A 25,419-nucleotide genomic window follows, 5' to 3' on the forward strand; every position below is an offset into this window, starting at 1 on the left:
TTTGTTACTAATAACACTAATTAAATGAAGCCACTAACAAAAATGTACATTGACCATTGATTTCATAATGTTTATGCAAAATTGTTGTTCCTAAGATTCTTAAAGAAACATTTTTAATGATGATAAATCATAATACAAACTGAGGGGCTTTGTTCATAAAATGACTCATCCTTGTGTCTCCTCGATTTCTTGATCATAGGCTTCTTGCATTGCATTAGATGTCTGTGCCACATCTTCATTCTCTGCCAATGTTTGTGATGCTTGCGGATTTCTGTTTGGATTCACAAAAGCAACGACTTCCTTAAGTAGCTGTGTTGGAATTCGTACTTGGATTCACAAATGCATTATCTTCTTGAACCTTTTTACCAAAATGTGGTTGAACATAGTCATTACATCCCTTAACCTTCAATATCTCATTCAAGTGGTGCTGCAATGAAATCCAAATATTTGTTAATGTCTTTGGATGAAGTTCCGCATATGCATCTTCAACTGCACTTATCAATTTTTTCATATTCTTTAGCATTTTCTTATGCATCAATAATTGAATGCTTTTAAAGAATCCCAAGTCCAAGATGTTACAATCTGGACTATTAGGGGGTTGTTGTGTAAGAATAAAGGTTACCCACCTTGCTTGTTGTGTTGTTGACATATTGGATCATCATTTGTAATGTGCAGTCTTGCATTGTCTTGTTGAATGAAAATGATTGAAGGCCCTTCACTTGGCCACTTTCTTAATATTGTTGGAATGAGATTTTGTTTGAGCATGTTCCTATAAACATCTTGAGTGACTGATTCCGTTGGCTTAATTTCAATCGACCCCCTTGGTCTATTCGTTGAGTCCCTCACGGCTGCCACCCTGTTAATGAAAGGAAAAATACCTATTTTCCCATTAAACATGCATTGACCATATGGACTCCATCTTGGCCTACCAACTGCCCCTAGGAACATGGCCTTTGGTATGAACTTAGATGACTTTGCTGCCCTATACGGGATCTTCTCTTTGTGTGCAAGGTATACTCGTTGAGTTTTTTTGGTTAGAAAATCATTTCTCATCGATGTGAATGAAATCAAACATTCCCTTGTATATTGGATATCTATGAATGCTATTTTCTTGGATAAGACTCAAAATCCACTCTACCCTTCTCACTTTACTAGCATCGGTTAAAGCCGTGTGAAGAGGATTTGAATGTGCCTTTATTTCTCCTCTTTTGATCAACCTTCAAACTGTCGATGGTGCCAAGTCTAAACAACTTGCAACATCTCTTATACATGTACGCTCGCCCATTGGTTTGGACTCTAGCATATTTGGAGGCATCACAACTCTCTTCCTTCCACAGTTTATGTATTTTGAATCAACGATGTATGGTTTGTTTGCTTCTTTTGATTGCATTGCCCTTTTCCATAAGTTTCTTATGGTCCTATGATCATTACCATATTTTTGAGCAATCCTTTTGAAATTCCCATGAGGTAGTGAGTCACTTGTTCTCAATGAGAGCATCTCTTAAAAGATTAAATGTCTTATCTCACTACTGAGCCTTGTCTTATGATGGTTGTCTTGTTGTTCTCCTTGCTGCTCTGCCATTTCTGCTGGTTCTTGCTTTGATTCTGAGCTTGATTGAGGATCATATTGACTTGATCTAAAGTACCATGTCCCCTCGATTTCGTCTTCACTTCATGAAGCCATGATTAAGGCAATGATGCAGTCTTACTCGAAGCTGCTGATTTTTTTAAAAGCTTCTGATTTTTGTGAAGCTACTGATTTTTTGTTGAGGTTTTGTGATTTTTTGAAGCCACTGGTTTTTGGGTGGGGTATCGTTATGAAGCTACTAATTTTTATTGAGGTATTGTGATGAAGCTACTGATTTTTATTGAGGTACTGTGATGAAGCTACTGATTTTTGTTGAGATAATATGATGAAGCTACTGATTTTGGTTGAGGTACTGTGATGAAGCTGCTATGTTTATATACACCATCATCAAAATTTGTAAGGTCAATTAGCATCTGTTTTGGTAATCCATCATTAGTTTCCATTAAATTTGTAATCCATGTTTATTGTAATTTCCCAATAAGCTCTTGAGTTTTTTTTTTTTTTTTTCAGATTTTGTGTAATTCCCTCTTTAATTTGGAATTACCTTCCAAAACTTTCCAAAAATGAAAAACCCCCTTTGAAACCAAAACAGAAATTCTATTTTGTTTTGAGGATTATGTACGTTTCTCTCTCCAAATTAATGAGAATGAATATTGTCTTTTTTTTCTTTATTTAATTTTTAATTTAAATGTCTTTTCTCTGTTATAATACCAATACAGTTAATACTTCATATTACTATTTAATTAAAATAATACCCACTAACTATAAAAATTTTACTTTGCTTAAAATGTATGAAAATGGACGATCTTTTAGAAACAAAGCTGAGTAAAATTTATAAAATTGACAATGAAATGCCTTAAAATTAGAGGTGATCAAACACCGGGCCGGACCGGGCCGAGAGGCAAAAATCTACCCATTGATGCGGGCCGGGCCGAAGTGCGGGCCAAAAAGTTCCTGCCCAAACCCGTACTATGCGGGCTTATGTTATATATTATTTATACATAATTAAAAACACAAATTACAAATAATTAAAATAAACAAATACAATTGTTGCATATTATACATAATTTAAAACATAAATTACAAATAATTGAAATAAACAAATACAATTGTTACATATTATACATAATATAAAACAAATTTAAAATGCAAATCATGAACACGCACTTTTTCGGCCCGGACCGCGGGCCAAACACCAAATCCCAAACCCGTCCCAAAAAATCGGGCTACTTATTTTCTACCCAACCCCGCCTATAGGACCATATTTTGGTACCCAAACCCTCACTTTTTATGGGCCGAATCGGACCGGGCCGCCCATGATCACCTCCACTTAAAATTATCTAATGTCGTGCGGTTGTGGAAAACGATTGCTGCTCTGTAGTACGCGCAAACCAATTTAATTTTTATCTTTCTATTTCTGTAAAAAGTAAAATTTTATGGGTTTTATGCAAACCTTTCCCGTTCACTGTTGTTGCTCTTAGCAAATTGCCGGTCAAACCCAAATTTATCAGTTTCCATTCATCTGTTTCACCAGCGATTTCTATCCCCATCAAAGGTAACTCTCTTCTCTTGATTTCGATTTCTTTTTCATTGATTTGGGTACAAATTATCTCTCTTTACTTCTTACCATGTTTCAGTGTATGCTATCTTTGTTGGGTTTTCTGTAAATCAATTTATTGGTTGGACAGTACAGGTTGGGGATGAATTCTTTGAGATGGTGCAGCAGTTGCACTCAACGTACACCAGTTGCCAGAACTGATTTGGGCTTGATGTCAGTTTACTACTTATATGTCTATTTCTTTCAATTTCTGTGTATTTTCCTATGTAATTCAGACTCTTTATTCTTCATCAAACTTATTAACATTTTCAAATTGTTTAGATATCTATGACCAAACTATGAATTTGGGTTTGATGTGAGTTTACTAATGTTATGTAACCCTTATTTTTTTTTTTTTATGTATATACCATCTATTTGTTTAATTCTTGATCAAATCTATCTTTTATGGTGTTTTACCATTTTTATGTAGTTTAGACTAAGTTTTAATTTTAATTTATCTACATATTTATGGCCAAACTATCAGTGGGTTTGTAAAAAAAAATCTGATTCTTCCTCTCCTTTTGGTTCGGGTAGGATGTTTAAGTGATTGTGTGACTGATTCAAAAACAATTTGTTACCCTACTTATAGCTTTGCTTAGGAAAGATTATGGGCTCGAGCATACATGAGATCTTACCTCTGCACTAATTAAGTGGTTGTTTCTATTGACCCTTGATTGCAAAAGTATATTATATATATTGGTAATGCAAGTTAGGACATTGTAATTTTTTATGCATAAATTGTATATAATCATCAATTTATCATTACTATCAATAGTTATAGTTTTGAGGGCTTGATCCTCCCAAAAGGTGCTTATTTTGTATTTTGGAATCATATGTTGACCTTGTTTTGAATCTTTTTGTTTATTGATACTTGGAAATCACTTTTGAATGGGGATGAAGTGAAATATGTGAAAGCAACTGAAATGTGTGGGCTCAAGACAATTCTATTGAGTTTGAGTCATGTACTAGTCATTTACGTTACTTAAAAGCATTATGTTATTGGTTGGGTTTTTATGCTCATTTTTATCCTTTTTTTTTATTTTTTATTTTTTTTTTATCTTTGTCCCTGTTAGATGTTGCACTGTTTGTGGGAAGGTTGTTGAGCAAGATATATATTCAAATGAGCCTAGTTTTGTTAAAAATCAAGCAGGGCAGGTGGGTGCTATTAAAGAAGTTTTATTTAAAAATTTGTTTTTGCTTGTTTGCTAAACAAAATTGATTTTGGATTCATTTTGTGATTTATTGTATTACAGAGTCAGTTGGCTGGAAATTTTGTAAGGACTGTACAAGCTGAGGAAGGAGCTTCACGAGAAAGAACGCTAAATAGGGGTAAATTGTGGTGATTGTTGTCATGTTATGGTGATGATTATGCTTTGCTAATTCTCATTACTGCTTTTTCTTTGATATTTTTTTTAATAATGCATATTATGTAGTAAAAGTAGAACAATTTTACCATATATGAATAAAATGAAAGCATGAACTATAGGAATAATGTGATGGTGTAGTAGCATGTGTGACAAACCGGGTGATACACATTTAACACAAGAAAAGTTAGTTGAACCCTAATTCGAACAGCACTCATGTTAGGAATAAAGGTTGAAGGTTTCACAAATTAGGTTATTTTGAGGGGAAATGTGGAAGGTCTTGTGGATTTGATATAAGGGATTGATAGAGGAATGTGTTGGGCATGGATTGATGAAGAGTAAAGATTAAATGTTGGTCTTTGGATAGAAATCAATTGATGGCCCGATATTATAGCGTTAGGGTTTTGAGGCTGTGTTTGGCATATGAAAGATTCTAATATTGAACCTTAAAAGATGTTTCTTGTAAAGGGGACATATGGATGATTAGGATATGTGTTTCAGGGTTTAGAATAGACGAAAGGATATCGGGTTTATGTTTTGTTCTTTTGATTTGGCGTGAGGCCAAGAAGGGAAAAAGAGAGTTGGTCTTTTTAGTTGATGAATTTGTGAAAGAAAGGGAAAAGATAATGAGGTGACCACTTTTTTGGGTTGATGTGTTTGGGAGAAAAGAGATGGATAGAAAAGATAGCTGGCTCTTAGGGTTAGTTTCGAAATCCTTCACCACTAAATAACTTCTAAGGTTTCAAAACACGAAGTGACCTTAGCTAAGGGTAACTAGCATGGACGACTCACGTCAACTTTCGAAAGACAAAGTAAAGACATAAACGTCTCGAAGGTTTTTATGATTTTTAACTTGATTTCTCATTCATAAGCCCAAAAGCTATTTATAATACAACAGATAAATGTTCAAATTTTGAAAGAAAATTCAAAGGGAAACTCCACGTGGTAACCCTGAGGTTTTGGGTTTTTCACGTGGTGACCAGAACTTTTAAAAAATCCACGCTGTAATCCTGAGGTTTACCAATTTATTTCACCGTGACCTTCTTGCACATAAAACGTTAGCAAACGTTAATTTCGAAGCTTTAAGGTTGTATGCCTATTTATGCGACTCACACATTTTAAATTCATCAGTTTCAACCTTTTCCCCCAAAACCTAAGCCCTAATTCACCATTTCAACTACTATATTTGAATTTAGGGGAAAATTATGTTTTGTATGAAAGAAGGTAATTTTAGCGTTTATGTTTTGGGGGAAAAGGTTGAAGCTGATGGAATTTAAAATGGTGAGTCGCATAAATTGGCGTACATCAGCCTTAAAGCTTCGAAATTGACGTTTGCTAACGTTTTATGCGCAAAAAAGGTCACAGTGGTAGAATTTGGTAAACCTCAGGGCTACCGCGTGGATTTTTTAAAAGTTTTGGTTACCACGTGGAAAACCTAAAACCTCAGGGTTACCATGTGTAATTTCCCAAATTTAATTCTACCTAAGTTTGACACCTAACTATTTGAAAATTAAACACATGACAAAAAAGAACAATAAAAAAAAAATGAAAAGATGTAGCTTGGTCACACGACTGCTTTCACACGGATACATATCTTTGCTCCTCTTTTTCCGCTTGACTCATTCAAAAGATATTGGATTAATCATGAGTTGAAATTTGACATGATTTTGAAGGATGTGTGTGATCCATAGCGCATAAACAAGGCTGTGCTGTACTCTAATTATTGTATTGTTTTCGAAATCACCGAACCAGTATCACTCGCATCGTAAAGGTGTAAAAAATGCATTCTAGGCCGTTCGAAGTGATATTTCATGCTTCGATCGATATTTGACGGTACGAAACCTGCATCATCAACGTGTTTGTTGCCGCAACAGTGACCCGCTACTGCATTTTTGCACTATGGTGTCCTCCGTTAAAAGGAGGCTTATGAAGCTCCTTGAGAATAGGTGTGTGATCTCTTAGGCTTATAAAGCTCCTTGAATCTGAAGTCCAGTTGACTTGTTGATCAGTCATCAGGATGGTTTGGATTTTTAACATTTGACTCATAATCATGCTCTTACTTTCGCGCCTTAGGACTTGGTCTTAGATGTTTTGAATTTAAACTTCTAAACTTACGCCAACTTGAACTGAAACTTGAAATTTTCGGATGTAGCTAGACGACTCTTTGGGATTTATCACGTTGGATCCTTTGTAGCTTTAGTCTTAGAATTCTATGCTTAAAGACTTTCTTCCCTTAGATTTTAAGTGTGAATTTAAGCTTAGCCCATTGCACGAGCCTCCTTCTTGGCACATCATAGAATGAATTTGATTTTAGAACAACAATCTAGCATTAATTCCTACAAATTAGAAGACTTTGAAAATGGAAAATTCCAAGAAACATTCAAATAGGTGAATAAACCTTAACAGAAACCCTAATGAACATTATTAAGGATAGGAAGAGTAATATGGCTTTCAAAGAAACATAATTGAAATCTATTTACAAGATTCAAAAAACTTATTTTAATCAACATATGGGCTCAAGTTCATCATTGCAACCTTGGAGAGTTGACTTCCATTGCACCAAGATAGAAAGCTTAGAATTGCTAGACCATGATTTTCATTAATTGAAACAAAATATTTGTATAACTTTAGAAATAGATGGCGTGTTTTCATTTTGAAAAAAGGAAAATGTTGTACTTTTGAGTTGGAACAAGAGGTTTTGGTTAGGTACTCTATGTATATGGCCTATTGTATGAATACCAAGAATTAGTATAGGTTTCCAATGAAAATTTTTCTGGATTCTTAAATTACATCTTGTGGGAGTTTTCAATTGTGTTGATTATTTCCCTCTTCTTAACAACTAAGCAATTATTCCAATCTCATTGCTCATTTTTGAAAGATGGGAAACAATACAGAGGTGTCCTAACCCTGCTAGAATGTAGTGTTGTTTTATGTGTTCATGACGCTGGACGCTGAACTCTGGACTTTGTCTGGATTGTTCTTTATAATATTTGATTTCAACTTCTTCTCTTTTGTTGCAGCCTATGATGACATCACTCACATGGCTGAAAGCTTGAGTGTGGATGGTGGAGACCGAATAGTGCGTCCTGCAGTACGATTCTATGAAGTGAGTTGTTAAGAAGCTATAATTTTAGTCGTATTTGTGTACATATCGACTAATATGGCTTTATTAAAAGATTGCGCTTGACAAGAATTTCGTGCGGGGACGTCCACGTGATCTAGTTCAAGGTGCTTGTCTTTACATTGCATGTCGGTAAGTCAAACCAATATCTTTAAACTATTTTTCTTATTTTCTCAACATGAATCCAATTTGTTTGTTTGAACTTCCAATGATCTATGATTACTCATAGATTAGTTTTACTTAAAAAAAAAGGTGCAAAGGCTGTGGTTGTGCTCTTGTTGTTAATGGTTGTAGGGAAAGAATAAAGATTTTTTGTTGTTCTTAAGTTTTGATCTCTTATATTTCTTTTTTTTTTTCTTCTATGGACTAGAAAGAGACCATGGAAGAAAAATCTTTGTAGTAATTTGAGCTCTTGAAGTTGTGATGCTTAGTGCTTTACCTTACATGTTGTTTGTTTGCACTTAAATTCCTTAGGAATTCAATATTCCTAGGAAGTTAATAATTGAGTTTTTTGCTTGACATCCTAGGAACTATAACTTTGCATACTTATTAGAAATTTAATAACCATGACCACCCCTTGTTAATTAGCAGTTCCTAGGAACTTAAAGTTTCTTGATATTAAACAAACAATTTTAGTAAATTCCTAGAAATTTGACAAAGGAAATTAATTCCTAGGAATTAAGACTTCCTATGAGAATTTACTTCTCATGTTAAACAAGTGATCTCTTAGAAACTTTAAACGGGAAGATTTACGACTTAGAATGCAATTTTCGGATAAATGTGATGTTCATGAGGGAATCATATGGTCTTTCTTTGTTTGAAATGACTATTTGTCTATATGATGTTGAAGTTGATAGTTCATAAACTCAACAACGTCAATAATAAGAATGTCAAATTCTTAATTCCAACAACATTGAGTTATCTTCATGGACCACAACAAATTAATGTGAGAGATTGTCATTATCAAAGATTTTACATTATATAGCTATCTTTAATACTAATCTGCAATCATTAAAAAATCTATTCCATCATGTCCACATATATTTTCTCCTCTGTTTATTCCTATATATTGTCAAATGCTCCTCCAAATCCTAATTCTTTATGTCCTTCAATTTTGTTATGACATCATCTTCGATCTACCTCCTTCTCGTCAAAACTTCTCAAGGTTTAATCATTCCACTTGTTATGTGCTGCATTTTTTGGTCTTCTTTGCAATGACAAGACTATCTTAAATGATTTTTTTTCTTCTTTTTATTAAATATCTTCTTATGTTTTCATTTCAACTCTAGTCTTTGATGTATGTCTACTAATCCATCTTAACATACAAGTTTTAACAACCCCATTAGAAAGTAGTATATCGATCATTATTATTATATAAATCTCTTCCAATGGTTTAAATATTTTTGTGAAACTACTTTGAAGGCTTTAAACTGCTATATTGAGCTAATTAGAGATTGATACCAATACGAAGTTTATTGGTATTCTCAATGAATTGAAGGTTGATGTAAATTATTTTAGATCTTTAACCATGATATGTATCATTTCACTTCCTAGTCATTTTGCAACATAGAGGTGAACAATTTCGCTAAGTTGATGCTTGAAACTTCTATGTGCAGGGATAACGACAAACCCTTCCTTCTTATTGAATTTTCCGAGTTCTTGCGAGTCAATGTGTAAGGATGTTGTTATTCTGCTCTCATGCTATGTATGTCTGAATAGTGAATGCTTATACTTGTGTGCATGTGCATGTACATGTGTATGTGCATGTGCATGTGCATGTGCATGTGCATGTGCATGTGCATGAATTTGACGCATCGTTCTTTGCATGTATTCTTATAATATTTTCATCATCAAAATATTATGTTTTTTTTGCATGTCATGATCTAATATGCACTGCAGTTATGTGTTAGGTGCTGTATTTTTGCAGCTGTGCAAAGTATTGCATCTTCAAGAACACCCAATTGTCCAAAAACTAGTAGATCCCAGTTTGTTTATTCATCGGTTCGCAAATGGTAAGTGTGCTTGTTTTTTTGGTTCCATTTTCTACTGATTTTTTAATGTCTTATGTTCTTGAGTCTGCCACAGTTTGTATATAACATTCTTTTACGCAATCAACGGAATGTTGGTTGTTTTTTACTTCCTTGCTCCATTGTAGCTTTCCTACAATGTCTTTATGTCTATCCTAAGAATATGTTTATTTTCAAATTGACATTTTTATACACTTCAAAAATTGCTCTTTTTAAAGTCTGTTTAAGATGTGGTATGACCATTTACATAATACACTCGAAGGGCCCGAACATCTTTCTTGACACCAACATCCCAATATGGTGAGAGTAAAACTCGTTGTTGGTCTACTGACTAATATCTCCTTCTGCTGTAACTTTCTTAGTGTTGCACACTTGCACTAAATTAGCTCTATTATTCATTTCTTAATTTCTGGTGTTTTGTCAACTTGGTCAATCTTTCTTACTTTAGATTCTTTATAGTGGTTGGTGGTTAATAATCTATGTGATTTAATCCCCATGTGGGTTGATACTTCATAGGTTATGATGTTGACTATTTGATACACTTTGCATTGACATGATGAAAATATATGATTTTGAATTGATTTCCTCTTCACATTTATTTATGCTAGCAAGGTAGGATTCACTTTTACACCTGATGTTAAGAAGTTCATACTCTTATGTTATTTGACATGTTGAGAAATGAGATCCTGTAATTCTTGATTATTTGTAGGTTTGCTGGGAGAGACGAACCTTGAGGTCGAGAAGACTGCTTTACGGATTATGGCCAGTATGAAACTAAATTGGATGCAGGTATATATTTGTTTAGCCGTTTCTTTACTGGTTAATTTTCTGATGGTGAAGGACTAAAATGTATGGTTGTGATCACATTGAAAATTGTGTTGTGACAAAGTGGATTCAGAGGTGTGACGAAGTGGATTCAGAGGGCCAAATTTCTTCCACATGAATTCCCAGTTCAAAATTTATAATTGATATTTTCCATGTTCATCAATATTGATCTTTGCGTGCTTCAATGCGGAAATTCGTGTAAAGAACAAATGCACAATAGACTAATAGAGGACTACGAGTGTTGTGTAGCCATCTCCTGCTTTGTTGTTGTAGATGTACAACTTATTTGGATTTTGGAACTGTTCTCTAATCAATGTTGTATTTAATTATGAATATTATCCCCCTCCAAAAAAACTGTGCAATATGCATGTTTTCCATATAGACCACTTGTAACGTGATGTTTTGGTTATTTCAGCTAGAAGGAAAGCATATCGTAACGCTGCACGTTCCAAAATACTAGCTACCAATTCTTTGGTTTACTCTATTAGAGGACTCTTCATGATTTCTATATTGCTTTTGAAGAAATTCTACAAAATTTGGCTAGTTCGTAAATACATCTTGTTCTTGTTATTGATTCTTTGAATCAATTGGCCTTTAACAAACTAAATGTCTCGTATGTACTAATGTCCTTTGAGGTAGATGTTATTGGTGGATAATGAAATCTGACTTAAATCATTACAATGTGAAACCATTGCAATTACCAAGCTAATTGGTTGGTGTTTGTACCTTTAAAAGACAAGATTGGCAAATATACTTTTTGATTTTAGCCAAGAGAATAAAATGAAGATCTTTATAACTTAAAATAACTCGAGTCTTTAATAATGGACTTGAGAAGATCGTTTAATATGAGGATACTTTTTCCTATCTTGTACTCATTTTTAATAATATATTTTTTTAGATAAGACATTACCATTATACTGATTTAGCTTCACAATACATCAATTCTTTTTATGCTTTGTGTGAACTGTTCCCTTTGACATGTGTCAATACTATCTTTATAGAAGTGAAAGGTCACTGAATTATCCAGTCACGTCTTATGGGTAAGAGAATATCCTAGTTTTGCGCCAAGACTTTCAAAAATAATGTCGTAATGCTTATATGTGCAATGGCTTTAGTGATGGTAACAATTGCTGCAGTTTTTAAGTGTTTTTAATACTTTGTAAAATCAATTTATTAGCTTGGAGCCAATAAGTAAATCAACAATTTGAACGCTAAAATGGTCTACGCTATATTCCTACTCATTTTTTTGTATTTCATTGCTTTCTTTACTTAGTTTTTTACGGTGATGTCTCTCTATGTGACAATTCCATAATTTGCAGACAGGAAGAAAACCTAGTGGCTTATGTGGGGCAGCACTGTACATATCTGCTCTTTCGCACGGTTTCAAGTTTTCAAAGACACAAATAGTGAGTAGTCTTACTTGCTTAAGCACTGGAAACTATAGAACAAATCAACATTTTACTGAATTTGTAGTGAACAAGTTGAATCAGAATAGTAGAGCTAATAGAAAAGAAAAGCCCACAAACTGAGTAACCATACGTTTTACTATCATTTTAGTTTTTTGTAGCCATATGTTTTAAATCTTTTCTTTTTTCTTTAATAAAATTTGGTCTACCAAAAGAACGATAGAAAACTACTATTTAGAAGAATTTTTTTGAAGTGTTGTGTCCCCAGATAAAATATTTTTGAGAAATTTCATGCTCATCTCTAGAATAATTGACAAAGCAAGTACCTGAAACTGAGCTTCCTAGGTTATTCTTGTGTAACGCTCCTTTGTATTGATGTTTGTTAACATCAGGACACAACCTTGGTTTGCTTGTTGCTTTTTTCTGTTTTACCATGTTCCTTGCTTCTTGAACCCATGAAGTTAGTTTGGGAATTTTGTAACTTCCTAAAATTTCCAATGTAGTTTGTTGTTAATTTAATCCATAATGTTATATGTGATTGAACCCATCATTAAGTGAATTTTGATTGTAATTATTTAGGACGGTTTTACAAATTTAGCTTTGAACTGGAATTCATTTGTAATTGACAAATTTCGATCCAAACCTGAAACATTTAGCAATTCACAATTCCTTTAGCATTTCCTAGTATGAGGTACGTAGCTATCAACATTAAAGTAGGTTTAAATTGTGTGCTTGACGGCTTGCGATGCGCTTAGTCAAGGGGGAAACAAAGCTTTGGCAAGCTCGCACCCCTCTTACTGACACAACTATAAGGGTGTTTAAAAAAACCGACCCGATTGACCCAATTTAATATGGCGGGTCATTTTTGGGAAAAAAGTTTGAATTTCTGGGTCGGGTACCAGTTGACTAATTAAAAATAAAATTCTAAGTTTTTTGATTTTTTTATTAAGCTGCATTGGAAGTTTTTTAGTTATTGTTTAATTGCTGCTTCTCAATCTTAACTATTGCTTCCACCTTCAGCTACTGTATTGTCAATATTTTTGTCTTGCATCTTGCCATGTTCCGCTACTGTATTCACTTGTTATTTAAAAGGTTCAACATCTTCCACTAGATATTGATCATATTTTTAAATAATACTTTCATCATTTTGAAGATGTTCCTTTACGTCACTATCCAATTATTATTATCATTATTTTAAAATTATATCATTTTGAAGACGCTTATGTACTAAAACGGGGTACCTGATGTTTGATTCAAACTATTTGGGTTACAATAACTGGATACCCAGATGATTTTGGTTGGGACACGGGTCGTTCAAAGAACTATCTGATTAACTAGGTATCAGGATATCTGAAATGTCGAGTACCTGGTTATGAACACCTTTAGGCGCAACAACCTACAATGAGTTGTATGTGGCCTTCACCGCAGTCAAGTGAGCCTCCCCTCTCTTTTACTGGGTTGTGTCAATGGGCCTTGTTCTCCTCTTATTTATCTTTTAGCTTGTGAAAGATTCAATACGAGGTTTCTTCTTATGGTTGACTTCTCTAAAGACTTGATGGTTTCCTAAGTTGGTTTTAACTTTTAGAGTAAAGAATAGATTAAGGTTTTTTTTTTGTAGTAACAAATGGTGTGTGGAGCAGTTTTCAAAAGTTAAATCATTAGATCAGTGAGATTTGCATTTCTTGTGGAGTGAACTGTTAATGAAGTATGACATAGAACTGGAACCAGAACGGGGGAGCTGAGTTTCTCGTGGAGATGCCTTTCTTAACAAGTATTTGGTTACATTACAACTGATGTTCTTGTTTGTCATGATTTCTTGACTTTCTTGAAAGGTAATTGCGTCTTAACTCTTAATTCACTCCTAGGGAAATTTGAAAACCAGGCTCCTGTAAAGAAAATTAATTTGGTTAAGCAACTGTCAAGAAGATCCTAGTGAAAGATTAAAAGATAGGCTTACTTTATCTTACCTACTTATGTTAGATAGGAAAAAGTTTGATTCCCATAATTATTTTATTGGGTACAACCTTTGTTTTGATGAGACTCGAGAAAAGTAAGATAATTAAGTTTTAAGGATAGTACCATTGGCAATGTAGTTGTTCAGTATTAAGAAGATAGAGAAACGGTGTGATTTTTTTGGACCATGTTACATGTGTGAATTAGTGCATTTTACATCTTATAATGGCCTTACGACTATAAAAGTGTAGTCGTGATTTTTTCATTTTTCTTGAGTTTGAGATTGTTGAGGGGTTCCATACTTCAATATCATTTTTCCATATGTGACTACCCAATGTACTCGATATATAATCAAACTTGGTCACGCTGATGTTTCTATGGCAGAGAAATTTAAGTAGTAGACATAAGGCTCTTAGGATTCAAAAGATTTGATTGAAAGGAAGAGGATGTTGTATCTTCCTACTATTTGTCTTGAATAATAATTTGGGATCTCTAATTGTAGTTTTGATCATATCTCTTGATGAAAATAAAATAATCATCACAAGACATGTGTCTCTTTGAATGAATTTTTCTAGTTAGACATTTATCTATTCTAGATGGAGCCAAAGATTTAGTTCATTGGTTTTGATTCCTAATGACTATACAAAAAGACTCATTGAATTATGTGTACTTTCTAATTTAAAGTTGCAAATAATATTTGCTATCAAGGAGAATCAAAATCAACCTGTTTGTTTTATTCTTGCCTAGACAATGTGATGATAGGCGTGGAAGTCATTGTTACCTAGGACGGCATTTGGTTTGGAACGGGGAATGGAAATGGGAACACGGAACGAAACCTAGATTGACTTGGAAATGATGGGTATAAGATACGTATAAAATATATATTTGAAAAAAAAATTAAATTGAAATGATTATTTTGGTTTAAGAAATCTTTTTCAAGTGGAATTTTTTTAGATTTCTAGGTTTCATCTCATTTTTTTCTCCCTTCTTTTTCTTTAATTTGTAAATGAAGGCCAAAATTTCCTTTTAAAAAAGGTCTTCTACACCGGGACGTCAACTTGAGCGATTTGGAACGCGTTTCGTGGTGATTGGGGACGGACGCTTCTGGATCGCGGAACGTGGCTACGTTCCATGTTCCATGTAACTATGGTGGAAGTTATAAATGTGGTTAATGTCATGTAACACTTAAATGCTTTTCTTTTGCTTTGTGAATGATTGGGAGCTATATGGTCATGTTTTAGGATGTAGGGCACTTATACTATTTTTGGTTTTCTTTTGAGATACAAGCTTATTTGAAGAAGCCCATTACTCAATTACAAATTTTTTATTTGAGCAACCAACTTCCTTTCTTGCTTTTTTTCTTTTGTGTCACTTGTTTTTGGCTTTGAAGACGTAATATATTTTGCTTTTGTACTTCTATAATATTTAAATTTCAAAGTGAGTGTTTCTAATACTTTGACTTAATTTTTCACTAAAATGGAGATATTGATTAATAATTTTAAACATAGAGTTGGTGCAGGTGGCTGAATTGGAGAGTTGCGATTGAAATATTATACGACTAAGGTGTGCCTTTTAGGTCAAAGGGAAAATTCAACTAGATTGCTACGACCAAAGTTACTATATGAGTCACAATATTTGGCCTTTAGAAGAGATAATGATAGAAAGATGGAGGTGTTAAGATTCGTATGTAAGTGGACACACATTAAAGGATATGATTTAAATTAAGATATAAAAAAGTCTTTGAAGCATTGGTATTGAAAACAAAATGAGAAAAAAGATCTATTATGCTGGTTTGGTCATATTCAAAGAACGACAAAAAGTGCACCAATTAGAAAAAAGTGGAAGGTGTGAATTTTGAGGAACTTAAACAAGAAAAAGATATGTCAAAATGACGTGGATAACATGAGCAAAGAATGACATGAAAAATTGGGATTTATAGGAGCATATAACAACAATTAAAATTCACGGAAGAGAAGAATATGTATATGATAATTGAAATTGATTTTCTTAGTTGTGGACTAATTTTGAAGATGGAGTTGACTAAAATGTAATCTTTGTTAGCGTCGATCTCTCATGTTGATTTATTTTGGAATCTGTAACCGACCCCTTTTCGTTGGGATTAAGGATGTGGTGTTGTTGCTTAAAACTATCGTTTCTTGATTATTTTTCATTTGTTTGTTCAACATTGTGATTTGTTTTTTTCATACTGGTCAGCGCATTTCTCTTGCATGGTTAGACCGTTCTTCTGTTGGATGCTTACTTGCTTTGCTTGTTTCTTTTCAATGTTGATATGGTCTTTTTTATTTTTTGACTGGACTATTATCTGAAAACAGTATTAAGTGAAAAGATAGGTCTCAGATTCTTGAAGCATATCTATTGACATAGGAATGACTTCAAATTTCAAAATGATTGTATGTTAAAGCAAATAATGATTGCTTTTGAAAGTTTCATCCTCTATTAAGAATACATCTTGCTGAGCTTTAAGGATGCTGATATCTGGTCTACATTTACGAATTTCTTGTTGCAGGTAAAGGTTGTTCATATTTGTGAAGCCACATTGACCAAGAGGTTAATTGAATTTGAGGAAACAGAATCAGGCTGCCTTACGGTGTGTAAATGTTATGCATCTTTCCTTTTTTCGTTTTCCTTTTTTGTTTACATTGTTGCTTTCTGAGTTCTTGATTTTAACTGTCAATTCATAGTTTAGCTGGGGTCATCTATATCTGTGTGTGAGAGTGCTATTGTCTTTGGTGGCCACTATACTGTACAGAGGATCAAGTTATCAAAAGCCAATTCTATTTTATAAGCAAATAAATCACAAAATAGTATGTATGAAACAAAAAAGAATAAGGAGAAGAAGATTTAGGGAGGATGCTTGGTTGATGACTAGCACTATGTTTACAGTACAAACTTTACGATAGATTTGTATCTCTCCAAAAAGGCCAACAAAAGAGTACATGCATATGTGCCTCATTCTTTCTTTTCCCCTTTCCACTTATTCTACCCATGCATGAAAGATGCTCAGGATTCTACTACTCAACACAAACAATAGAATTAAGAAAAGTTCACATAACAAAAAAAAAAATTTCTTCTGAAATTGCCCTTCTTTTGGTGCCTCTGATATGACAGCAGAATGTATACTCCCTTCATCCCATTTAATATGTTATATTTTCCCTTTGTAGAAATCCAAAATAATTGTTATGTTTCTAATTGTATAATATAAAACTTCTAATATGGTAATAAATTTATATATATGGCAAGAAACATTACATTAATGGTATTCTCTTAATTTTTATCACTTTCCAAAAGTCGGTCTTTGTCATATTCCTCGTGTGTGACCACAGAAAGTGGCTTTTACTTGGTAATCATGTTATTTGCCGTTTTCCTAGCCAGGCCACATCATCGTTGCCCTTGATATATGTCAGATTCCAGAAATATCTGGATATGAAATTTTGCTTTCTCATGGGATTTGTGTAAATTTGGATTAGGCTGAGGTTCATTAGGTGAAGGAAATCACTTTTTTTGTAGTTTGCATCTGGGGGATGTTGTGTGCATTGTGGTTGTTTCTTTAGAGTTCTTTTGCTTGTGAAAGTGTCATTTTTTTGTTTCTTGCAGATTAGTTTGTCACAGTGTATTCGATGTAACAGATAGAGGAATTCAACCAAAAAGCTTTGGAACTTGAGGAATGCTCTAGTGCAATAAAATACATAAGCTCTGAGAGTAGCATGTCTAAAGATAATTTGCTTTGTAAACATAAGGATACTGGTGAGCCTCATTTCGCTCATGGGCTTTGTAAATCTTGTTATCAAGAGGTACTTTCTACTTTCATTAAGGTTTATGCCTCTTCCCGTAGTCATTTTGTTTTTTCTGGTCCAATAGCTGAACATTCTGGTCATGTTTGGTGGAGATGCAGTTTATAAGAATTTCAGGAGGTCTTTGTGGGGGCTCAGAACCTCCAGCTTTCCAGCGTGCTGAGAGAGAAAGATCAGCGAAGGCATTGGCAAATGAAATGTCTGCTAATACTCTTTTGGAACCTGCCCGTGTGGAGAACAGTTTAAAAAAGGTACTGCCCATTGTTTCCTTCAACTTTATTCATCAATTTGTAACTGCATCGTTTGCTTCATCAAGTGCTTAATTTTAAACTGTTGTATGCCCATATCTTGTTCCCTGTATTTTTTTCCTAGAGCAGACTGTCTATGAAAATTGTCTGTCTTGAACTTTTTCTTGACACTATGATTCTTGTTATATATCAACTTCAAAAGAATATCGAATGTGAAACGTGGATTTCTTGTACATCAGTTAAGCTTACAAGTTTGGTAGAGGTAGCAATGTTGATTTTGGTACATGCTGGAGGAATATAGAATGACCCACATGCATCTTTCCTAGATTTTTTTTGGGCCGGGATTCCACTTGGTATTGTCTAGAGAAGTAAGATTGAATTATAAGATTGTACAAACCTACAAATAAGCTTGAATATGCTGAAGTATTAAGTACATTGTCAAAATTATTCAATTCAAAAGTTTAAATTTGCGAGTTAGAGTTTTTTTGACTTTATAATTTAGAATGAAATGGAACAAACTTTCATTAAGTAGTTTAAAACTCCGTATCGATAAAGCAAAAAAATTCTTAATATGGAATATTTAAAACATGTATGTATGTGAAAAAAGTTAGTGAAACATGTTACATAAGAAACAAAAATAATGATTTAAACTAAAATGGTTGGATTGGATTGTAGAATCGTGTTACGATCTTAATTCTCAAAATTACACTCCAATTAGAATCGGTAAATTCTACCAACTTTATGATTCTACTTATGATCAGAATTGCTCGCTTTGTTTTGGATTCTAGCGTAGGATCATAGATCATAATCGAGATTTTAATAACAATGTTTGTGGTATTATTTTATTTTTTTCATAGCTTCTACAAGATTAAGAAATTTTGATGTGCAAGATGATTTATTCTTCTCAATCTTCCGGTATTTAGGCTCTGATGTTATTGTTGAAGATGACTGACTTGCTTCTTGTTTTTACTTGTTGATTTCTTTTTCATTAGTCTATGGTTTTGATATTATCACATTCTAGAGTGAGATACATGTGTGTTATGTGTTGTATTTAAATCAAGGTTGCTATTATAAAAATGATAATGATAAAAATATATGTCTTGTTTAGTTTCTCATGTTCTGTCAACATGTGTTATATATGTTATTTCTTACTCTTAGGAATTATAAATTTTTCGTGAGTCATTTAGAAAGAGATCTTCTGTTCTTCATGGTTTGCTGCTCTCACATACTTACCTGTTGTGCACTTGTGCTGTTTGTTTGGATGTCCTGTTGCAATATGTTTTTTCTGGACACTTCACTGTTTTTGTGAATAATTATACTTCATTTACTCTTAATACGTGCGTGTAGATGGAGAAAGAAGAAACACTTGGTGCTGATGGCATTGATCAAACAGCTGCAGCAGGTTGTGCTTGTTATTTCTTTACCTTTCAAGCTACATACTTACATTTCAGAAATCGGTTGTTACAATTCGTGTGATTTATCAGGAGCAAAAGATCGGCATGAGGATGTAGACAGTGTTATTGAGGATTCTAGAAAAGCTGATTACATAGAAGATGAGGAACCAGAAAACCTTTCTGACATTGATGATGATGAGGTAGTTAATTTCTTTTGCTGGTTTTTCAATTTATGTTTGTGTTCTACTGCAGTGTCTTTTCATTTGTAAGTGTCACTTGGCACTTGACTCAATTTTCCTTCAGTTATCTCTTTGGAATTGTCTTATTTTTTCCAAAGATGCAACTTTAAGTGAGCTGCTGCACTTGGAATGTTGATGGACCTGATTTGAAAACCATATAGTAAACCGGTCAATTTGAGCTGAAAACTGAGTACTAGATATGATTCCCAAGGAGAGCAAGAAGTAAAAGGTGCCCAACTCTAAGTTGGGAGTTGCAGTGAGGCAGTTACTAGTAGAATTAGTTGATGAGTCTAATCCTTTCATTTGATATATTTCTGATGGTTCCTTATTCACTTCCACACACTCACACACACACACACTAGCAATCTTCTTGGCTTACCTTTATTTTCTGTTTTGGGTGATATTTTCTTCTTTTTATTACTAACAAGGGTAAGGTTGCATACATTTGACCCCCCAAACCCCCACCCTAGGTGGGAGCCACTTAATGGCATTGTGGTTATGGAATATTGTTTGGGTGATATTTGCTTCTGTATCTTTTACGAATTGTACTTCTATTTTATTAATTTTCAAAGAACTCTGCTGCTTTTGGCAGTAAAGTAAAATTTTTGCCAAGCTTCTGTTTAAAGTTCATGCCGTGTCTGTAAAAGCCGTCCTGGAGTAATGCTCTAACACCTTGTTGATGTTTTGAACTTGGGGGGCTTCTAGGTTGCTGGCTACTTGCATAATGAAGAGGAGCAGCGCTTAAAGAAGATGATTTGGGAGGATTTAAATCGGGAGTACCTTGAGGTAAGAATAATAGTCTGCTTCCCCTTTTATTATATTATTCATGTGTGCTACGACCTACTTCCTCTATAAAATGATGCAATACTTTTCTGAAAAAGTTCTCACATATTTACAAACAGTGTTGTGTTATTAAGGGATGACTGAAGTATTTAGCGGATTTGAAAAAGATTAGGTTGATTTATGTTGTCTTGGTATTGAATGTTGTCAGTCTTTTTCGTAAAGGGTTGTACTTGAACTGCAAGTTGTTAATAAATATAGTTTTATATTATTGCCAAAGTACTGTGTATCTATGAAAGATTGAGCCAAGAAAATCAGAGGACCTTCTAAAGGTAACTGAATTTGGGCAAGAGTGGAAGCAGAGGAGAATTTACCTTATTGAGCGTGGCATAGGAGATGTTTTATATGCATGTACAATATATTGGCTGCTATTTTTTATGTTTTGGATAAACTGTAGTTAGTAGTAATACTTTATCCACAAATTTTTGTATGAAAAGGTATCCCCGTGAGACATGCCTCATACTTGGGAGCCCAATAATAAAAACTTTTAGCTTATAGGCTTCTTGTTTTGAGGTCGTTTCACCGTAAGTCAGTCTTATACAAGACGCGTTGTACTTTATCCAATTTAGTATTTGCGATTCTTGACTTCATTTAGCAAACTTTGACCATAAATATTGACTATTATATAAATGGGGGCTTGTAAGATACATCTCGATTACGTTTTTCAAAATACCAATATATTTTTATAATTTTAGTTTTTAAACTGCTAATGTAAGACATTAATGGGCAAATTTTGCTAAAACTCTTTGCAAGTATATAGAATCAAGAAAGTCATTCATTGTATTTAATATGGACATAGGCTTTTTCATTGGAGCACAGGTAAGGGATCGGTTATCAGAAAGTCATACTACCGTTATGCTGAACGTGATTGGCTGGAGTGATAGTTGATATGAAGAAATGGGGTCGAACAGATAGCAATAGACAAAAATGAATGAAAAAGGTTGATTTTGTGGACGTCCATATCTCACAAGAAATAAACTTGTGCTTCATGTAACCGACCTGCTAGTTTTGTGTTAAGGCCTAGTCATTATTGTTAATGTTTAAGTTATTATTGATTGGAAGAAGATACTGTTATTATTGACCGGAGATTCAGATATACTTATGATTTTGATTTTGTCTACTAGCCTAGAGTCTATCTCGATAGTATATCCTTTGTTTATTTGTTGCTTTTACTCGACATTTGATTTTCTCTGCCTTTGAATTTTTTGCTTTTTGTTACTCTATGATCCCAGTTGTTGGGATTGAGGCTTTCAAATTGTAGTTGTTACTCTATCCTCTTGGTATTTAATGTGTAACTTGCAGGAACAAGCAGCTAAAGAAGCAGCTAAAGCTGCTAAGGAAGCAATGATGGGCAACTTTGAGAATTGCTCGGCAGAGATGCTTGAGGCCAAAAAACTAGCTGAAGAAACTGCTGCAAATTATGAGAAGTTGAAAAAGGTAAATTCCATTTCATAGTGCTTAGCTTGCCATTGTGTAGAACTGTTGCTGCTTGCCCTTTTTTCCTTTTTTTTTGTGTGCTACTAAGTAAAGCACTTATGTCGGTCATATCACACTATGTTCCCAATAAATGTTTTTTTTTAGACATCATTCTTTTTTTTTTTAAATGTGTTCATATTATTTTTTTGGGTAGAGGAAATAAACCAAAGGACTCTTATGCTACTGTTCCAGAAAAATATGAGGGATTTTAGTTGGGGATGTTATCTTTTTAAGGGAAGCCTCTCAAAAACAAAGCAGGAATTTAGAAGGTGGTTGAGTGGTTCAAAGGAGTGACTTGCCACTTTAATCTATTTTCTTGTTTCCTTTTTCTTTTGGGACCTGCCTATCATTTGCACCCAAATAATGTGTCAAAACATTAATTTCTTTTGGAACTTGAGAGAAATGTTGGATCTTGTTGCTAAGTGTTTGCTTGGATTCCGATTACATCTTGGTTGATCAAGGGCTCAGATAAGAGCAAGTATCCTTTTCCTCACATACTTGAACTTTATATTCTTGTCAACAATATTCATTTACACTCCATCACACCAATGGCTTTAAGTGGCTCCCCCTAAGCTGGGTCCGGGGTCTTGCAATCGTACCTCTTTAATTGCAAAGAGGTGGTTTTCGATTGAACCTTGATAGCAAAAATAATATGTAATTTAACATAAATAAGAAGTGCGCATTATCTGATGAACCATTTTACTATTGTCGATTATAATATAGAACCAACGAACTATAATCTTAGGCTCCATCAAGATTGAACCTTGATCACCAAAATAATCTGCAACTTCACATAACTAAGAAGTGTGCATTATCTGATGAACCATTTTACTATAGTCGATTATGATATAGAACCAACGAACTATAATCTTAGGCTCTATCAAGATTGAACCTTGATTACAAAAATAATTTGCAACTTCACATAAATAAGAAGTGCGCATTATCTGATGAACCATTTTACTACAGTCGATTATAATATAGAACCAACGAACTATAATCTTAGGCTCCATCAAGATTGAACCTTGATCGCAAAAATAATCTGCAACTTCACATGAATAAGAAGTAAGCTTTATCTGATCAACCATTTTACTATTTCGATTATAATATAGAACCAACGAACTATAATCTTTGGCTCCATCAAGATTGGACAATTCACAATTTTCTGTCCTAGTCTTTTTCTTTAACAATTAATATAGAATCAAAACACCTGTTTTGCAAATGCTGTGGTGATATTTTGAACTAAGTTTACAGATTATTGGGTCAAACGTCTTCATTAAGGGTATAAATTTGGCAACCTGTGACTGTTAATGTCTTTTGTATTTTCTTTCCAGGGACGTCAACGAAAAAGAGCTGCTGAAGCAAAGAACGCTAAAACTGCTGCAGAAGCAGCTCATCTAATGTTGTTGAAAAAGGTATAGCTAAAATCTGTTTATAGCATATGGGAATCCATGTTGATTTTTTCTTTTCATTTGGAATTTCTCTGATTCAACCTATGGTCTTTTTGTTTACTGGTTGCTGATTGATGCATTACCTCAGTATTATTCCTTTTTTAACATTAATAACAAAATTTAGTCGGTCATTCTTCGTTTGGGCATTATATTTGTCATTATTTCCTATCTGTGTTTACTTCCTGCTTACTTATCTATTATTGGTTTTAGAGAGCATGTTCGAAACTCAACCATGACAGATTGAAGGAACTGTTTGATGAACCTGTAAGTGCTTAATTTCCCTTTATTCTTATAGAGTATATTTTCTGTTTTACACGAGAAAACATTTATCTTTCACAATGGTAGACAACCAATATATGTTGCTCATTTGTAAAAAATTGTAATGGATTTTGTGGAAGGGAAGATTGTTGTCTTTAATACTTAACATTTTTGCAAGTTTATTCTTGATGTTACCTTTTTCCTTTACACATTAGAAAATTGCGACTATTGAAATATGAATGCCAAGGAACCAACTCAACCAAAGCTTAAGTTGATAGTTGAGACCCCATGATATGTTATATACTTTAACGCGCCCCCTCATATGAGAGTCCAGGGGTTATAAGTGTTGATACAACACAGACTCTTCTTATACCTTGCGTGAAATATTCCACTTGAATTTGAGGGATAGTTGAGATTCGAACCCGTGACACTTTTGTCACGTTGGTTCTGATACCACGTCAAGGAATCAACTCAACCAAAAGCTTAAGTTGATAGTTGAGGCTTCAGGATATGTTATATACTCTAATAATGAACATTTAAATCTCCAATAGTTTTATGCTACCCTTTGTCTATTATTACTACATTCTATTCGGCTAGCAATTTGAATGCTGATATCTATCACCCAATCTTGTACAGAAGTAATCGGTGTCGCTGATTGTTAATGTGATCTGTGGCTTAAGATGCTGGTGGATTGCAGCATTGTGATTTCTGTTTCAGGATTGGTGGAATATGTATATTCACTTGTTATTTCGCTTGTCTAAGCAGATAGTTCCTGATACTTCAAAGAAGAGTGAGACGGAAACCAACGTAGAAAAGAATGAGTTATCAAGTAGCAAAACTGAAGTTGAAACAGCAAATGAGAACGAATCAGATGCTTTGGATGAATACGGAGAAATGAATCATCACGGAGATTACCAAGATGATTCATATTACAACGAAGAGGATGAAACTTTTGATGACGGTTTGTTCTGAAAGCACCCGCTTCACTTGGTAATTGGTTTTCTAGAATCTAGACTAGCTTATAATGGTTTTCTAGAATCTAGACTAGCTTATAAGGTCGTCATTGTTTTAGAATAGAAGTATTATTCTTTGCCCTATGGAAAAATAAATGAGCGTGAATGAGGTTTGAATATTTTAATATAATACAATAGTCTTTCTTTGAAAGATGATGTAAAGGTTTGAACTCTGAATCTCTTAGTTGTAAGAACATTGACTTACCACCAAGCCATTTATTATTATATGATTCTCAAATATATTATGATATCTATACATTACAACACTATATAAGAAGAATAAAGTTTTGGGGGGAGCGATGCCCCCTCTCAATATTGTGTTTCCCGAGAAATTTCGAAAAACACTTCGAAGGATCATTTACAAATTACAATTATCTATGTATAATTTAGGAAGTTGTGGAGCTCAGTTTTGTCGGTGTAGTAACTTTTACTTTTATTTATGTACAATTTCAGAAGTTGTAGAGCTTTGTTTTGTTGCGTTTGTAATCGATCGACTTTTAAGGTCATATACTTAAAGGATGTTAAGCTAGGTATAACAGGATAAGTCATCACCAAAAATTATCAAGCAACAAAGACTTCCGATATCCCCAACAAAAAATAAAACACTCGCTAACAAATGGTAGGTGACCTTAATATCAATAAGAAGATCCTCTTGCGCAATAATCATAATATATATATATATATATATATATATATATATATATATATATATATATATATATATATATGCAACAAAATATTTACAAATGTTCAATGATAAATTGTGAATATCTTGTACATTTCTTACTTTAAAAAATATTATATTAGGTA

General features: G+C 33.7%; 2 protein-coding genes across 6 annotated transcripts; one reads left to right on the top strand and one right to left on the bottom strand.

Moving 5' to 3' along the window:
• Nucleotides 1-165: 165 nt before the first annotated feature.
• LOC130818593 (uncharacterized) lies at nt 166-1,053 on the bottom strand. Its single transcript, XM_057684756.1, has 3 exons — nt 627-1,053; nt 359-489; nt 166-309 (listed from the first exon to the last, which is right to left on the bottom strand). The coding sequence occupies exons 1-3, from the start codon at nt 1,051-1,053 to the stop codon at nt 166-168; spliced, it is 702 nt and encodes a 233-aa protein (XP_057540739.1).
• Nucleotides 1,054-2,965: 1,912 nt separating this feature from the next.
• LOC130817938 (transcription factor IIIB 60 kDa subunit) lies at nt 2,966-24,878 on the top strand. Of its 5 annotated transcripts, none has more exons than XM_057683919.1 (20): nt 2,966-3,143; nt 3,277-3,359; nt 4,259-4,340; nt 4,439-4,514; nt 7,570-7,655; nt 7,726-7,802; nt 9,287-9,343; nt 9,570-9,682; nt 10,407-10,486; nt 11,842-11,928; nt 16,409-16,489; nt 17,529-17,693; nt 17,795-17,944; nt 19,289-19,343; nt 19,426-19,535; nt 20,280-20,360; nt 21,717-21,851; nt 23,222-23,302; nt 23,549-23,602; nt 24,362-24,878. In XM_057683919.1, exons 2-20 carry the CDS (start codon nt 3,289-3,291, stop codon nt 24,566-24,568), a joined length of 1,848 nt encoding a protein of 615 aa, XP_057539902.1. In that variant the 5' UTR covers nt 2,966-3,143; nt 3,277-3,288; the 3' UTR covers nt 24,569-24,878. The 5 variants fall into 5 exon arrangements, with proteins under 5 accessions (XP_057539902.1, XP_057539901.1, XP_057539906.1 ...); XM_057683918.1 differs by having other exon boundaries at nt 3,282-3,359; XM_057683923.1 differs by lacking the exon at nt 11,842-11,928.
• The last annotated feature ends 541 nt before the right edge of the window (nt 24,879-25,419 follow it).

Source organism: Amaranthus tricolor, chromosome 7 (genome assembly GCF_026212465.1).
Source record: "Amaranthus tricolor cultivar Red isolate AtriRed21 chromosome 7, ASM2621246v1, whole genome shotgun sequence".
In the NCBI taxonomy this organism is placed as follows: domain Eukaryota; kingdom Viridiplantae; phylum Streptophyta; class Magnoliopsida; order Caryophyllales; family Amaranthaceae; genus Amaranthus; species Amaranthus tricolor.

What these genes read in the sequence shown, in the direction of transcription:
- LOC130818593 (XM_057684756.1), bottom strand. Translation starts at nt 1,053, where the DNA reads ATGAGAAATGATTTTCTAACCAAAAAAACTCAACGAGTATACCTTGCA. An exon ending in TCAACAACACAACAAGCAAG is followed by an intron (nt 490 to 626) that starts GTGGGTAACCTT and finishes TGATAAGTGCAG; the next exon opens with TTGAAGATGCATATGCGGAA. An exon ending in AACCACATTTTGGTAAAAAG is followed by an intron (nt 310 to 358) that starts GTTCAAGAAGAT and finishes ATTCCAACACAG; the next exon opens with CTACTTAAGGAAGTCGTTGC.
- LOC130817938 (XM_057683919.1), top strand. Translation starts at nt 3,289, where the DNA reads ATGAATTCTTTGAGATGGTGCAGCAGTTGCACTCAACGTACACCAGTT. An exon ending in AGTTTTCAAAGACACAAATA is followed by an intron (nt 11,929 to 16,408) that starts GTGAGTAGTCTT and finishes TTCTTGTTGCAG; the next exon opens with GTAAAGGTTGTTCATATTTG. An exon ending in ATTATGAGAAGTTGAAAAAG is followed by an intron (nt 21,852 to 23,221) that starts GTAAATTCCATT and finishes TTTTCTTTCCAG; the next exon opens with GGACGTCAACGAAAAAGAGC.